This window comes from Macrotis lagotis, chromosome X (assembly GCF_037893015.1).
Source record: "Macrotis lagotis isolate mMagLag1 chromosome X, bilby.v1.9.chrom.fasta, whole genome shotgun sequence".
Classification (NCBI taxonomy): Eukaryota; Metazoa; Chordata; class Mammalia; order Peramelemorphia; family Peramelidae; genus Macrotis; species Macrotis lagotis.
Genome location: NC_133666.1, coordinates 633859535 through 633874856, shown reverse-complemented (window position 1 = coordinate 633874856; position 15322 = coordinate 633859535). Strand labels below are relative to the sequence as shown.

The window sequence follows — 15322 nt, the reverse complement described above, 5'->3', positions numbered from 1 at the left end:
CAATATTATTAAATCCCTTTGTAAACCCTTAAAGAGCTAGAAAAGGCTGAATTATTATTCTAATGTTATTTCAACTGTGCAAGCCTGAAAACTCACTGGAGAGGTAGAGAAGGAGGACCTATGTCATTCTATGGCATTCTCAGATGGCCAGTGAGAACAAAGAAAAGCAGCAGAATGCTGGGTTATGAAATTTCAAGATAAACAAGGCTCTAAACAGTCACTGGTGGAGTCAGCTTTTGCTCCCCCCCAGCCCCCGCCCAAGCCCACCTTTCTGAACTATATCCAGCAAATGGCCCCTGGAATACAGGAATGTCACCTGGAATGCTAGGTCAGAGGAACATTAATGAAGGAAGGTACCTGTATCTCCTTTAGGTCTTTATCACAGAGGTTCTGAAGGGGGTCCACAAAATTCTGTTTGACTTCTATGTCTAGAGAATCTTTCACTTCTGCTAATCGCTTCATGGATTCACCAGCATCCAAAAGGGCATCACCTTCAGAAAAGAAGGGGTGTTAGGGGGGCTGGGGGGTGGGGGGTATATGGAAGCCTTCCCCAGGGTCTTTGCCCAAAGCAGCTATCAAAATCACTTTCTTTAAAGTATCATTCCTGGCTGTGTCATTCCCCTGCTCAAGAACCCAATGAGTTCCTTGCTGTAAACGACTCAGCAGCTAATGTTCATTGACATCTGGCTTCCACACTTTTCTGAGTTGGTTTCAAACACTTCCTCTTCACGCACTCTTCTATTTCAAACTTCTTTAATGGTCCCCAATTCAAACTTTAGGGAACATCCACTATAAATGATGAGTTGGATGGGACCTAGAGACTGTCAAGGCCAAATTCCCTCATTTTACAGAAGAGGAAGTAAGAGGCTGAGGCCCACACTGGACTTCTGTGATGGTGATGGACTTTGACCCCACATTCTCCAGGGCTCCTCTTCTTCAGTGCACCTTTGCTTTTGCTTCTATCTTCTTTAGGATTTTCTTTGGAAAACCTCTGCTGATCCCCTTAGAGAACAGTGCTCCTCTTTCTCCTCAAATGATCTCATATATTCCTCTCACATGTTCTCTCCTCCCAGCAGAACATAATAAATGCTTATTTTTGGTTTTTGCCTTTACATGCCTACTGCCTAACCCATGGACTTCAGCACAGAGTAAGGTACTTTTAAAAATGTTTGTTCAATTGGATTGGAATTTTAAAGGCTTCTACCCGAGAACAAGGAAACCTGGAAGCAGATGTTAGCCCATCCAATTCTTTGACATATGGAGGTAAGTAACTGCCAAAGGCTGCAGTGAAGAGGATGATATTTTGTAGCCAGTGGCTACATTCTATTCACAACCAAAGAGGTAATATTTTGAATTGTAGAATTCTTCTTTAGTTAGACAGACTCTAAATGAACAAGCTGGTTTTCTAGAAGCAAGTCACAAATGAGTTTATGTTTTCTAGAAAAGTATCCTAGCTTCAGAATTTAGTACCTCTGAATGTGAAAGTCACCAGCCAAGATAAGACCCCTTTTGAAGTAGATTTCATATGGGGTGGGAATGGGGGTAAGGCATGATAGGACAAGTTCTAAGAAAGCTTCATTTCCTAGCTGAAGGAAGTTAATATGGAGAAGCCACTGTAGGCTAAACTAGGCAGTTAAGATTAGGAGCCACTGTAGGCTAAACTAGGCAGTTTAGATTAGGAGACACTCTATTTAAAGGAAGTCCAATATTTCTGTCATCACAAAGATTTTCCCTATGCCCTTGGTAAACATTTTCTTCCAAAACCAAAGACAGCTATTTCTTGGAAATGACCAAGCAGATGATATTACAAAATCCTAGAGAATTAACTAAACTACTTGAAATGATTAATTTTAACAAAGTTTCAGGATATAAAACCACATAAATCACCAGAATTTTTATTACAGTAATAGAGAAAATTCCATTCAAAATAAAAATAAGCAATATTACAATATTGGGAATCTACCTGCCAAGGCAAAAAAACCTAGGAATTAACATGAACACAAATACAAACAATTTTCATTCAAATAAAGTCTGATCTAACAATAACAGTTGCTCATGGGTATAATCAACTCCTTAGAAATCCAACCCCTTAGAAACTATTCTTGGGAAGAAGGTGAAACTATCTCCTCCCCAAACAAAAATGCATTTGGTGCTATCGTATAGAAAGAAGCCTTATGAGCTCGCTCTCTCTCTCTCTCTCTCTCTCTCTCTCTCTCTCTCTCTCTATTTCCTCTATCTCCACAAACTGTCTGTCAGCTCCAACTAAAGAAGTACCTTTGCTTATGGCCCTGCTGGATGATTTTTCAAGGTCCAAAATCAGCAGAGAGAGGAGTGATGATATATGAGAAGAAAAGCCAACAGAGTTGAGTAACAGGAAGAATGGTGGCCTAAGGGTCTAGATTCCTGAGCTCTAGGTCTACTTAGCCAGACAAGGGTTTGGGCTTCTCCAAAAAATGAATGAGGTCCTAAAGCAGCAAAAGAACATTGCATTTGTGGTCTGAACACAGAATTCTGCTGTTTACTGTGTCACCTCGGGCATGTCACTTTCCTTTTCTAGACTTCCGTTACCTCATAAAATGTGGGGGCTGGTGAGTTCTGTGTTACAAGAGAATCAGGAAAACAGATTTCAAATACTGGCTCTGCATCAGCTACCTGAGTAACTTTAGTTAAATTACTGAGGCCTTTCTGGACCTCAATCTTCTCATTTGCTAAATGAGAAGGTTGGATGAGATGAGTTCTAAGTTTTTTTCTAAACTTATAATACAATGATCCTAAAACCAGACAATTTCTAACATAAATTACTGAGGCCTTTCTGGACCTCAATCTTCTCATTTGCTAAATGAGAAGGTTGGATGAGATGAGTTCTAAGTTTTTTTCTAAACTTATAATACAATGATCCTAAAACCAGACAATTTCTAACATTCCCTACAAGGCTAAAAATCTACTATTCTTTTGAGATAACATCTAAACTGTTAGAATACATTATAGCCTTCTGAAGTATAATGATTATTTTAATGGATCACAATTTCCTAGTGAGAAAGTACAAGTTAGAGCACTTTGAGGAAGAATATATGCCCTTGACAATGGTCAATCCCCATTGTTCTTGACTTAGGTAGCTAGAGCCTCCCCTACTCACTGCTCCAGAACGAATACATTTTCTTCCAGGAAGATTAATATCTTCTTTATCTTATTCTCATTCTCATCTCCCATGCCTCTTGTTCATACTGTTTGCAGAGTTAAGATTATTCTCCAGCTTCACTTATTTAAAGTCTATCTATCCTTCAAGATCCAATCATATTCTACCATCCTCTATGAACCATTCTGACCATTCATTTTTCCCTTTTCTGATCTCCAGTAATGTCTGCTAGCAGTGTTATCCAATATAATACATAACTGTTCTGTAGTTACTTCTCAATTAATGTCACTTTCCACCTAGACTGCAACCTTGAGGAGAGGGAGCTTCTCTAATATTACCTAGGAAGCCCTCTTAATAGCCAGCACAATTTCAAGCACAGTTCAGGGGACCTAGGTTCTCCTCTCTCTCTCTGGCTCTGCTATTAACTTGCTGTGACTTTGGTCATGTTATTTTCCCCTTCTCAAACTTATAGTTCCCTTACCTGAAAATAAATACATGAATGAATTGATAAATTTGGTGGTGGGGGAGACCGATTGGGATGGGGGAGGAAAGGGGGGGGGGGTGTTTGGCTTAACACTTACATTTTCAAGCTCTAATGTTCCAGTTTTCTAAAATTCTTGTAGTATTCAACAAATACTTGGTTGATTGAAATCCTTGAATGCCCTTTCGGAAAATTTTATCTTATGTAATTTTATATAAATTAAAATTACAGTTTCTGAATATAACTTTTTTCCATCCCCTATTCCGTGTAACCACTACTTATAAAAAAGATTAAAAACAGAGAGGGGAAAAAAAGCAATTTAATAAAACTAACAAACACATCAATCCTGCCTGACCATATATGCAATATTTCATACCCACAGTTCCCCAATTCTACAACAATCAGAGAAATATCATGCTAACTTTTTAAGATGATGGCTGCTACCCATAGGTACTCTACTTACCAAAGTTGGACTCATCTCCAAGCTCTTTTCCATAACGAATCATGCACTCGCCCAAGAGCCCTTCTGACTGTGGATAACCAGGATTCTTCACTTGCCCTCTAATCTTCGACACAGTGTTGAGCATGGTCAGCTTGGCTCGGGAGGCTGCAAAGGGGAGCCACATGGACACCTGAGTTGGCTTCTCTGAGAGTAAGAGCAGAGAACCACAAGCATCTCCCTTCTTTCCTACCCTTTTTTCAATCCTTTTTCAGGCATACTCAATTTTTGGAAACCTCCACATTTCAGATATTCTTGCAAAGATACTGGAGTGGTTTGTCATTTTCGTCTCCAGTTCACTTTACTGATGAGGAAACTGAGGCAAATAGACACAGGGACACAGCTAACAAGTGTGAGACCAAATATGAACTCAGGAAGATGAGTATTCCTGACTCCAGGGGACTGGCTTTCTGTCAGCTGCCCCTGACTTCGCTATCTACCATTTATTTTGATAGGCTTTTATGGTCTAGGAAATCTATTGTCTGGTTATATTAAACTGACTATGAAAAGAATTGATTGGCACTCAATCTGACCTCAATAGCAAGGCCCAAAGGGGACTTTCTCTTGCCCTATTCCAGACACTGTCTCTGTTGCCAATAAAGCAAGCATCTCAATTTGTAGAACTAGTGGTAGACAGGAAAAGAAAGAGTTTCAAGAATGAGTTACCAATCTATTTTGGTAGTCATATCTCACTTCTCATACTATCCCAGTGTCTCCTGGGAATTCTCAGAATGATAATTCAATAGAAAGGCAGTCATATATGTCTTTCTTTTCTTGCTAAAAAAGAGTAAGAAAATATTTGTGAAGAATCATCAGACTGGGGAAAAGGCCAAAATATGATCTTAGAATTTAAAAGGGTTTTAAACAACTTCCCACTTGCAAACTTTCATTTGTTTCTAGTAGAGGCTGGAAAGTCTATAATCTTAGCACTAAAAAAAGCAAATATTGGATCTGAGAGCTAAAGAAATTCATATCAGATTCTTTCATGAATAATTAGGGTCTGATACCTGGGTTGGGCTGAAGGTACTCAATGGTTCTCGCCAACACCTCTGCCACAGCCTTGCTGGTAACATCCACTTTCTATAAAGAGAATGAATACAAAGGTGTTTAAAACCCACATCCATCACAAATTATTAGGGGACAACACTCTTTCAGCATAGTTCTTTCCACTGCTTCCTTTACCTTCTCCATTTCTTTGAAGTCATCATCAAGCTTGGTCCCTTCAGCTCCTCCAACCTTTTCACTGACCAGCTAAAAAGAGGGAATGAAAAAGAATGGATTTAGCCAGCAGAACAAGGAATATCTTGAGGAAAATGTAAGAAAAAAAATCAAATGCAAAAAGTGATATATGGTCTCTAGATTCCCTGCTACAACCTTAAAGGCAGCTCAATTGTAAGTGAAAGAAAAGGGACAAAGTGACGATGGATAAGATATTTGAAGTGCATCCAAGTATAACTTGTAAGGATTGAACAGATAATGATATATGGTAAAGTAAAGCCAAAGACAATGAGATCTTGGAGGGTGACTACTTTTTCCTGACACTGAAACTACACTTAATGCAGTTTGGCTTTGCATGGTTCACCACGTGAAGGGGATCAAGAACAATGGGATCCTATTGCACCTTGTAAAGTAGGGCACTGCCACACAAATCAGGGAAAGAATAAAATATCAGTCAAAGCAAAGGCAAAACCAATAGTGGCCTGTGAAATCATACTTCTGTACAGACCTTAACTCCATCAGAGACAACATTAAAGAGCTTGGGTGGGGTGATGCATGCACGGGTTAAAAAAATATTTCCAGCCACTAAAAATACTTGAAATTTTTGACATTTTGCATTAAGGAATATTTCTCAAAATTATCTACAAGCCATATCTGGGTATATCTACATTCACATACACTTAATGAAAAGTATTGGGGATGTGATGGTAGTGGCTATAATTTGGATATCAAAGAGAAGTCAGGAAAAAAAGAGGGATATAGGAACATGAGGGTTTATTTGGGGGATCACATTCCCCAAGAATGGGCTGGCTCTCCCAAGACAGGCTGGATAGATGAGATGATTTTACAAGCTACAAAAACCATGTGATTCTAGATAGGTAGCTCCTGTAGTTCTGTAAATGGTGCTCTGTAGGTATTGTTAAGTAGAATAAGTTAGATTTTAGACGTTATTTCTGCAATTGCCAATTTTTTTTTCATATCAATTTAAGAATTGGAAGGGACCTTAAAAGACATCTAAAGGGTGGTTAGGTGGTGCAGTGGATAGAGCACTGACCCTGGAGTCAGGAGTACCAGAGTTCTCAAACACTTAATTATCTAGCTGTATGGCCTTGGGCAAGCCACTTAACCCCATTTGCCTTACAAAAAAACTTAAAAAAAAAAAGACACCTAATCCCAACATGACTAAAACTTCCCCTTTATATCAACTTTTCTGCCTGCTCCAGAGAACTTGCTTAGGACAATTTAACCCTTTTTGGCTCTGGAACTCCTCCCTTTGAAGTCCAATCTTCCCCAATGATAAATGTCTCATGTGGCCTACTATATTTAGAAGGGCTCTAGGCAAGCTTCATTTTGTTTTCTAGTAACCGTGATAAGTAAGCTAGCTGACAAGATATTTCTCCAACACTACCCTCCTTTCTATTCTGTAACCATAATCAAAACAATACATCCATTGCTATTGTTCTGTATATACCAGTGACTTCACTCACTATATCTAAAACCCTCCTGGATCATCTTACTCCCTTATATTGATATTTTTCAGGTGTTTAGATCTGACTTAATGTGAAAAGTATTTTATAATTATGTTCATGTAATTCCTGAGTTTGCCTTGGCAGGTAAACTCTCAAATATTTTTCACTGCTTACTGTTATTTTAAATGAAATTTTTTCTATCTCTTTCTCCTGGGCTTTGTTGGTAATATAATAGAAAAGCTGATGATTAATGTGGATTTATTTTATATCCTGAAACTTTGGTAAAGTTGTTAATTATTTTAAGTAGTTTAATTGATTCTCTAGGATTCTCTTGAGTATCTAACTATATAAGCAAAGAGTAAGAGTTTTATTAATCGTCTATTCTAATTCCTTCTCTTTATCTTTGACTTCTCTTATTGCTATGGCTAAAATTTTTAGTGCAATATTGAGTAATAACAGTCAAAAGGGCATCTTTGCTTCACCTTTGATTGTACTGGGAATTATTTCTAGCTTATTCCCATTAATAGATGCTTGCTGATGGTTTTAGATAGATACTATTTACCATTTTAAAGTAAATTACAACTAGGTGACTAAGTAGTGAAAAGTAACAGTTCCACTGCCAATCCTAACCTACTCTGTGCCCTATTCACAATCAACCTCTTGATTTCCTCTTAAATATAAATGTATGGGGAAGTATAAAAAAAACAATATCACCTCCTTCCAATTCTGAGTAGAAAATCAGGAAAGGAACTGATTTAAGTTTTAAGCCCAAATACCATTATTGTCTATTCTTTTATGATTAACGGAAGAGGCTTCTGAAAGAATAGATGATCCCAAGTCAGGAGAACGTAGACTCTGAGTGACATGGAATGTCCTTTGGGAATAACTGTTTGGAAAGTGTGAAGGGATCATTTGCAGATTGTTTAAGTTTGGGGTGTTAGTGTGAGATGTCTTAGGATAAAGGAAGGGTATTCCTCTTTTATCTACCAATTAATTGTATCCCTAGGTGGGCTAGCAGTGGGGTCAACACACCTTTCCCCTATATGTTATACCTCTAATAGTTGGCTATTTGGCCTTTCCTAGAGTTGTGAGAAAATTTTTTATAAACCTCATGAGTTACTTATTACTATTTATCCAGTTCTGTGCTAGGAAACATGGAGGGTTCAGAGATATAAAAGAAATAGTTCAGCTTCTCATTTTTTTTATAAACTAGCTAAAGATGAAGCATGGTATAATAAGAACTAACACTTAATGTTTTAAATATTTAACATTTAAAAATGTTTAACAGCTAACATTTAAATAATTTTTTTTTGCAACACTTTAAGTACATCCTAATAACTCTCTATTATTCTCTTCAATTTATAGATAAGGTAATAAAAGCTGAAAGAAGGTAATGACTTGCTTAGGCTTTCACAGCTAATGAGCATTTCAGGAAGGATTTGAATTAGGTCTTACTCGTTAAACGGCCAATTTATCTTCCAATGAAGGAGACCTGACAAATTTGAATATATATGAATTTGAAGGAGAATGAAATCACACTGTGCTAAGTTGGTCAGAGAATGCTTCCTAGAAGGTCAATGATAATCTCTTAAAGGATGGGAAAGAATTAGGCATAAATGAGGGGAGGTTGTGAGTAAAAGCATAAGAGAAACAGAGAAGCAGGAATAACTAACAGGAAGTCTTGGTCAGGAATACCGAATTATCCTGAATTAAGAATATCGAGTTATCCTGAATTTCATATCAGGGCCCTGTGAATCAAGAGATTATGTGATAGCAGCAACAATTTTGCTTTTTTTTTCATTGTATCTCCAATGTGCCTAATACTGGGGTGGGCCCTTTACATTTCATGAATTATTAGCTTCACTTTGAAGAGGGGAATACCGAACAAAACTAATGGACTCCAAGGTGATTTCTCTACTGAGAGATGCTCCTTAATGAACATCTACTACTGTCAGATTCTAATGAACATCTACTGTCAGATTCTAAGCACCCTCCCAGCAAAAATATTAGCCAGAGTGAGGGAATGCAGTTAAACTAGTCTGATATTATCCCCAGGTTCATACAAACCACAATGAAAAGGCAGAGAGAATAGGGAAGTGGTCCTTTTAAAAATTTAAATTAAAAAATTTAAGCCCAAATACCGTTATGGTATGGTATAAATACCATAATGGTATTTGGGTGGCTAGGTGGCACAGTGTATGATAGAGCACCGGCCCTGGAGTCAGGAGGACCTGAGTTCAAATTCGACCTCAGACACTTAATTATTACCTAGCTGTGTGGCCTTGGGCAAGCCACTTAACCCCATTGCCTTGCAAACAAAACAAAACAAAACAAAACAAAAAAAAACTTAAAAAAAAAAACTACTGCTAACATTTTGTCAAATAAATCAAATGAAGAGAATTCTCTTTGTAGAGAACCTAGACAAATTGGAATTTCCCTTTGATTTAATTCTGTAGTTTCACTTCTTTTGGCTATGGTGAAACAGGAATTTCTATATAAACTACTTGAGAGTCATTCAGCACCTGAAAGTCAGTAGGAATCTTTTTTTTTTTTTTGGTTTTTGCAAGGCAAACGGGGTTAAGTGGCTTGCCCAGGGCCACACAGCTAGGTAATTATTAAGTGTCTGAGACTGGATTTGAACCCAGGTACTCCTGACTCCAGGGCTGGTACTTTATCCACTGCGCCACCTAGCCGCCCCAGTAGGAATCTTTTGACAAGAAGAGGAAGACTAAAATGGACAGTGTTCAGAAATCCTCATCTTCCTAAGACTGAGGTCCTGTTTAAAAGACATAGGGTCAGGGCGGCTAGGTGGCGCAGTGGACAAAGCAACAGCCTTGGAGTCAGGAGTACCTGGGTTCAAATCCGGTCTCAGACACTTAGCTGTGTGGCCTTGGGCAAGCTACTTAACCCCATTTGCCTTTAACCTAAAAAAAAAAAAAAAAAAAAAAAAAGCTGTCAAGAGAGGGAAGGGTCATCTCCCTTTCCTGCAGACTCCACCTGGGTACCTTATACTGTTACAGAAACCTCCTTTATATTTTTTTCTACTGTATCTACTGAATTTAGATATAAAAAAAGTTAAGAGGACTAAATTTAAAGTCTGAAGTCAGATATCTGGATACCAACTTTTGTCTTTCATTTAGCAGGTCTTAGCTTCAGTTCTCCCCTCTACAAAATGAGAGCTTCCCTAAATAACGTCATTGGCTCCTCCAGGTCCTCCAAGACCTTCTGAAGAGCATTCTGTACCTCTGTTAACACATTTCCTAAGGGTCATCATACTTACTCAAAACACAGACCCAGACTAAACCCAAGAATCTCATTATTAACAGAGTAAGATGAATTTTTCTTTACTGAATTTTAAAAACTTTAATCATCACCTGATTCAGCCATATATCAAATCACATGAGGAAGTAAAAAGAACCTCAGTCACGATTCATCCAGGATAAAGGTAATTGAGATGAGTAACTACAAACCTATTATCCTGCAGACCCGTGATAAGTACCACGCTAGAAAACATTCTTTCATGCCCCCAAATATAATTAAGGCAGAGGAACACAGCTGTAGGCCTGGTGTAGTTGAGCCCAGCTCCACATGAGTCATCAGTAGGCAGAAGAATGGCAGCCATTGTGGAATGAACTGAAATGTAAATACATCTGATAAAGCACCAGCCACCCACCTCTCCCCACCCCAGGAATAAACACTGAAGCAGATTATTCTTAACTGGTAAATCCTGGAAGGAAACAGTACATTTATTTAAAAGTCCTAAAATATGCAGATCCATTGAAAGATTCTTAGAAATTACTCTATTTGATAATTTACATCTTATAGGTGAGGGAAATGAGACTCAGGATCTCCAATATGCCAATAACTTGTTCTTGGGCAAAAGAGTCACTTTGTGGCATTATCGAGTTGCTTATAAGATACAAGTCTTTTGGCTGAGCACTGGAGGACTGCTACAATTCAGCTTCATTAGTATTTCATAATATTCCTCTTTCTACATTCTCCATTATTGATAAATGGGACTATCTGCTATTGCCCAAATGAGATATGCAATCTCCTATCTACCTTGACTCTTGAAAGACATCTTCCTCCATTCCTCAAAGAGACATTTTTCTTCAAGGTTCAGTTTATATGCCACTGCATATGTGTATCTTTCCTTGATAATGGATCTAAATCTGGAAGAGGTACTGGGGGGCTCTAAAATTCTACTGCAGAAACTTCTATTTCAATTCCTCCTATAAATTTTCAAATTTTCCCAAATCACTTCTAGCCCTAGTCTCTCTGCTTAATGATAATCATGAATCTCACTACTGCAAAAAGTTTCTATTTCATTTCCTTCTACAAATTATTTTCAAATTTTCCTAAATCACATTAAGCAGCCTCTGAACTCTAGTCCCAGTCTCTTTGCTTAACTATAATCATAGATCTCTAATTGGCTTTTGGTCGTTTTAAAATGGATGTCCCATAAGGTATCTTAATTTCAACAAATGTAATGCAGAATTCATTATCTTTCTTTCTAAAACCACATCTTAGTATCTTTAGCAGAATTAGTGAAGCTATCGATCTTCCAAGCCAACTCACTTTACAACCTCAGAGCTATAGCCTTGGACTTCTCACTATTCCTACCCCCCCCATAACCATATAATCTATGACTGGATCCACTACAAATTTTTATTATATAATCTCCAAGGCTACTTTCTAGATGATCCATTCATTTCACTAGAGACTGTTCTAAACATTCTTTTTTCTCAAGTGTCCCAAAATCCCTACCCTTCTCAACTGAGGACCTTGACTCATACTTTGCTGAGAAAATTGAAGTCATTCTTCCCATTTTAAAACTCAGCAACATCATTTCCCCCAACTCTTCTCTTAGTCCAGTTTCTCATGGTGCCACTTCTCTTTGCCAAATTCAAACCCTCTACGTTTGATCCCACATTTGGCTTTCTCTAACAAATTGTTCCTTTCATTATCCCAGCTCCCTAATTTTCAAAGTTCTTTTTTTATTTCCTTCTTGGTTGCCTACAAATACATCCCAAGTCATCTTCATCATCAAAAAATTCTCACCCCCAACAACTCTGAGGAACCACATCATATCTATCCGATGGCAAATATAACAGAAAAGGGAAATGATAAAATTTTGTAGAGGATGTATAGGAACACTAACGCACTGTTGGAAAAAATGTGAACCAATGCAACCATTCTGAATAGCAATGTGGAATTAGGCCTAAAGGGCAATCAAACTGTGCATACCCTTTGATCCAGTAGTATCACTCCCAGGTCTATATCCCAAAGAGATAATAAAAAAGAAAAGAATGTACAAAAAAAATACTTAAAAGAAGCTCTTTTTGTGGTGACAAAGAATTGGACACTGAAAGGATACTGCAAGTTGTATGTGAATGGAATGGAATCTATTAATAATAATTTAAGAAATGACAAACAGGATGATTCCAGAAAAACCTGCAAAGACTTGCACAAACTGATGCAAAGGAAGTGAGCAGAACCAGGAAAACACTGTACAAAGGAATATCAACACTGAACAATTATCAACTATGATTGACTTTGCAATCTCAGCAATACAATGATCCAAGATAATTCCAAAAGACTCATGATAGAAAATGCTATCCACACTCAGAGAAAGAACTGAAAGAATCTGAACACATATCAAAGGAAACTATTTCATTTTGTGTATGTTTTTCCCTTTTGTTCTGTTTCTTCTTACACAACCTGATTCATATAGAAATATGTCTTAAATGATTCACATATTTATCCCAAATCAAACTGCTTACTGTCTTCAGGAGGAAGGTAGGGGAAGAAGAAAATTTAGAACTCATTTTTTTTTAAAATGTATGTTAGAAATCTGCATTTACATGAAATTGAAAAAAAATACTATTAAAAAAAGAAAAATCCTTACCCCTATAAATATTCTATCATATTATTCTTCATTTTTTCAAAGTCCTTGAAAAAGCTGTCTCTACTTTTCCCATTAATTTCTAAAACTTCTACAATTTGGCTTCTTATTTCATCACTCAACTGAAACTGCTCTCTTCAAAATTACCAATGATCTTTAAATCATCAAATCTAATCAACTCTTCTCAAAGTTCATCCTCCTTAACCTCTCCAAAGTATTTGACAATATGACACTATTGATGACCCTCTCTCCTAGATCCTCTCTGAATTTTCATCATACAGCCTTTCTCTCAATTCTATTTGACCACCATTCAACTTCCTTTGCTGGTTTATTATCCATATCACAGTCCTAACCCATGGATGTACATATAAATTTTTGTCCACAGCAATCTTTTCTTTTCTTTTTTCTTTCTTTCACCTGCTAACCTCATCCCATAGATTCAATAATTATCTCTGTCCATTTGACTTTGATTTATTTTTTTCATAGTCCTATTATCTCACCTGAGCCCTACTTTCATTGGACATTTTAAACTACTTCCTTCTACTTGTACCCCTATAAAGTTACCTTATGAGTATTCTGCATCTGAGACAGTGAGTGTGCATGTGTGCACCTCTGTGTGCATGTATTTGTGTGTGTGTGGTTTTCTTTTTAGGTTTTTGCAAGGCAATGGGGTTAAGTGGCTTACCCAAGGCCACACAGCTAGGTAATCATTAAGTGTCTGAGGCTGGATTTGAACTCCTGACTCCAGGGCCGGTGCTCTATCCACTGTGCAACCTAGCCACCCCTGTATGTGTGTTTTTATCTTCCCTAAACACCAAACTCATCATGACCCAGACTGTCTCCCATGCTTGAGAATGTACTCCCTCCTCACTCTAAACTTATAAAATTCCTCCTTTCCTTCAAGAAAACACCTCAAGCTCCACTCCACATGAAGCCTTTTCTGATCTTTCCACCTGCCAGTTACTCTCACTCCCTAACTACTGTGTAATAATTCACTTCACATTTTTCTATATATTCTTCTAGATGTACTTGTGTTCTTCATTTTAATGTAAACTGCCTGAGCAGAGAGTGATTCATTCTTTGTATTTGTCTCCCCAGTGCCAGCTCTTAATAGCTATTTATATTATACTTTTCTATATACATGCCCTATTCAAATAAAATATAAGCCCCTTGATTGCAGAGATTGCTATTTTCATCCTTTTATGTGTTACAGCCCTAAAAGGGTTTCTGAACTACAGAAAATCATCTTCCTTAATTACTGAGCCTCATATAATGTATTTATAGTTTTAACTTCTATCATTTTAAGATTGTATTCAGCCTGTCTTCAGAAAGAGAGGTTCAAAAAGAAGAAATTAGGATCTTTCAAAAATGTCATTAACTTTGACTTCAGCAAGGTTTAAAATAAAGAAGAATTCTTGTTGTAGGCCTGCAATGATATAAGAAAAAGGAATGGGGGAAAGAGGAAAAAAATACAATACAAACTAGTTTTGTTCTCAGAGAAATGCTAATTCCACCCATTATGAAGCTCAAAGTTACTTTAGATGAAGTACAAGAATGTAGCTGAGGTAAAGCAAGGCCAAAATGGTAGCTTAACTTGTGGTAGGATGATTATGACTTGACTTCAGGTCAGCAGCTAAGAAGAAGCAAAACTCCCTGCTCTGCAAGATGGAGGGAGGATAGAACAAATCAGAAGATTGGGGGAAGATGAAAGCAGCTCAGTCTGACCCTTCCTTCTAGATCAATATGCTACCATAAGAGGGCAGGCACCTAGGTGACGAAGTGGATAGAAGTGGCCCTGGAGTCAAGAAGACCTGGGTTCAAATCCAACTACAGACACTTTCTAGCTATGTGACCTTGGACAAGTCACTTAAACCCTGACTGCTTCACAGCCAGAGTCACTCCAGTTGTCCTGATTTGCTCCAGCACAGCACCACCCTTCACTCAAATCCAAATTATGTGGTAGTCTTGGCATCACCTCCATGATATCACAGTCTTCTTCGAGAATGAAGGACAAACAACAACAATCCTACCATAAAAACAAATTTTCCCTACAAAAATCCATCCTTCTTCTGAACTCCCCTTTCTCTGTCAAGGACATGGCTATCTTTCTAGTCACCCAGGTTCACCACCACAATATTACCCCTGACCCCTCACTTGATATATCTAATTAGTAGTCAAATCTCCATTTGTCATTTCTTCCTCTATAACCTGTCATTCCTTCCCTTCTTTTTACTCACACAACCACCAGCCTAGTTCAGATTCTCATCACCTCTTAACTGGATTACTGGGAAAAAAATCTGATTTGTCTCCCTGCCTCAAAAGTCTTTTCCCCCAACCAATCCATACAGCTGCCAAAGTTACACTCCTCAAGGCAGGTCTGATCATGCCACTTTCTGACTCACAAACTCAAAGACAAGCAAACAACTAATTAAGTGTTCATCCTGGGTCATTTGAGCTAAACATTTCACATCTTTTTTTCTCACTGGATCCTCACAAAATCCTCGAAGTCAGAACTGTTATGATCCTCATTTCACAGCTGAACAAAGGAAAAGTGAGGATCCCTAAGAGCTTTTTAAGTTTTATTAAATTTAATCTATTGCCCCAATGTGATGCA

The 15322-nt window shown here is 37.7% G+C and overlaps 1 protein-coding gene across 4 annotated transcripts in view; it reads right to left on the bottom strand.

The window, feature by feature from the left end:
- SH3GL1 (SH3 domain containing GRB2 like 1, endophilin A2) overlaps positions 1–15322 on the bottom strand; it is an 82591-nt gene that overhangs the window by 11353 nt on the left and 55916 nt on the right. For 3 of the 4 annotated variants that reach the window (XM_074204010.1, XM_074204012.1, XM_074204011.1), the window contains exons 2-5: positions 5299–5367; positions 5124–5196; positions 4081–4224; positions 358–491 (exon numbers count right to left, since the gene is read on the bottom strand). In XM_074204010.1, the coding sequence (XP_074060111.1) occupies positions 358–491; positions 4081–4224; positions 5124–5196; positions 5299–5367 (420 nt within the window). Of the gene's footprint in view, positions 1–357; positions 492–4080; positions 4225–5123; positions 5197–5298; positions 5368–9653; positions 9673–15322 lie in introns of those variants that run through there. The other variant, XM_074204013.1, reaches the window with a different exon arrangement.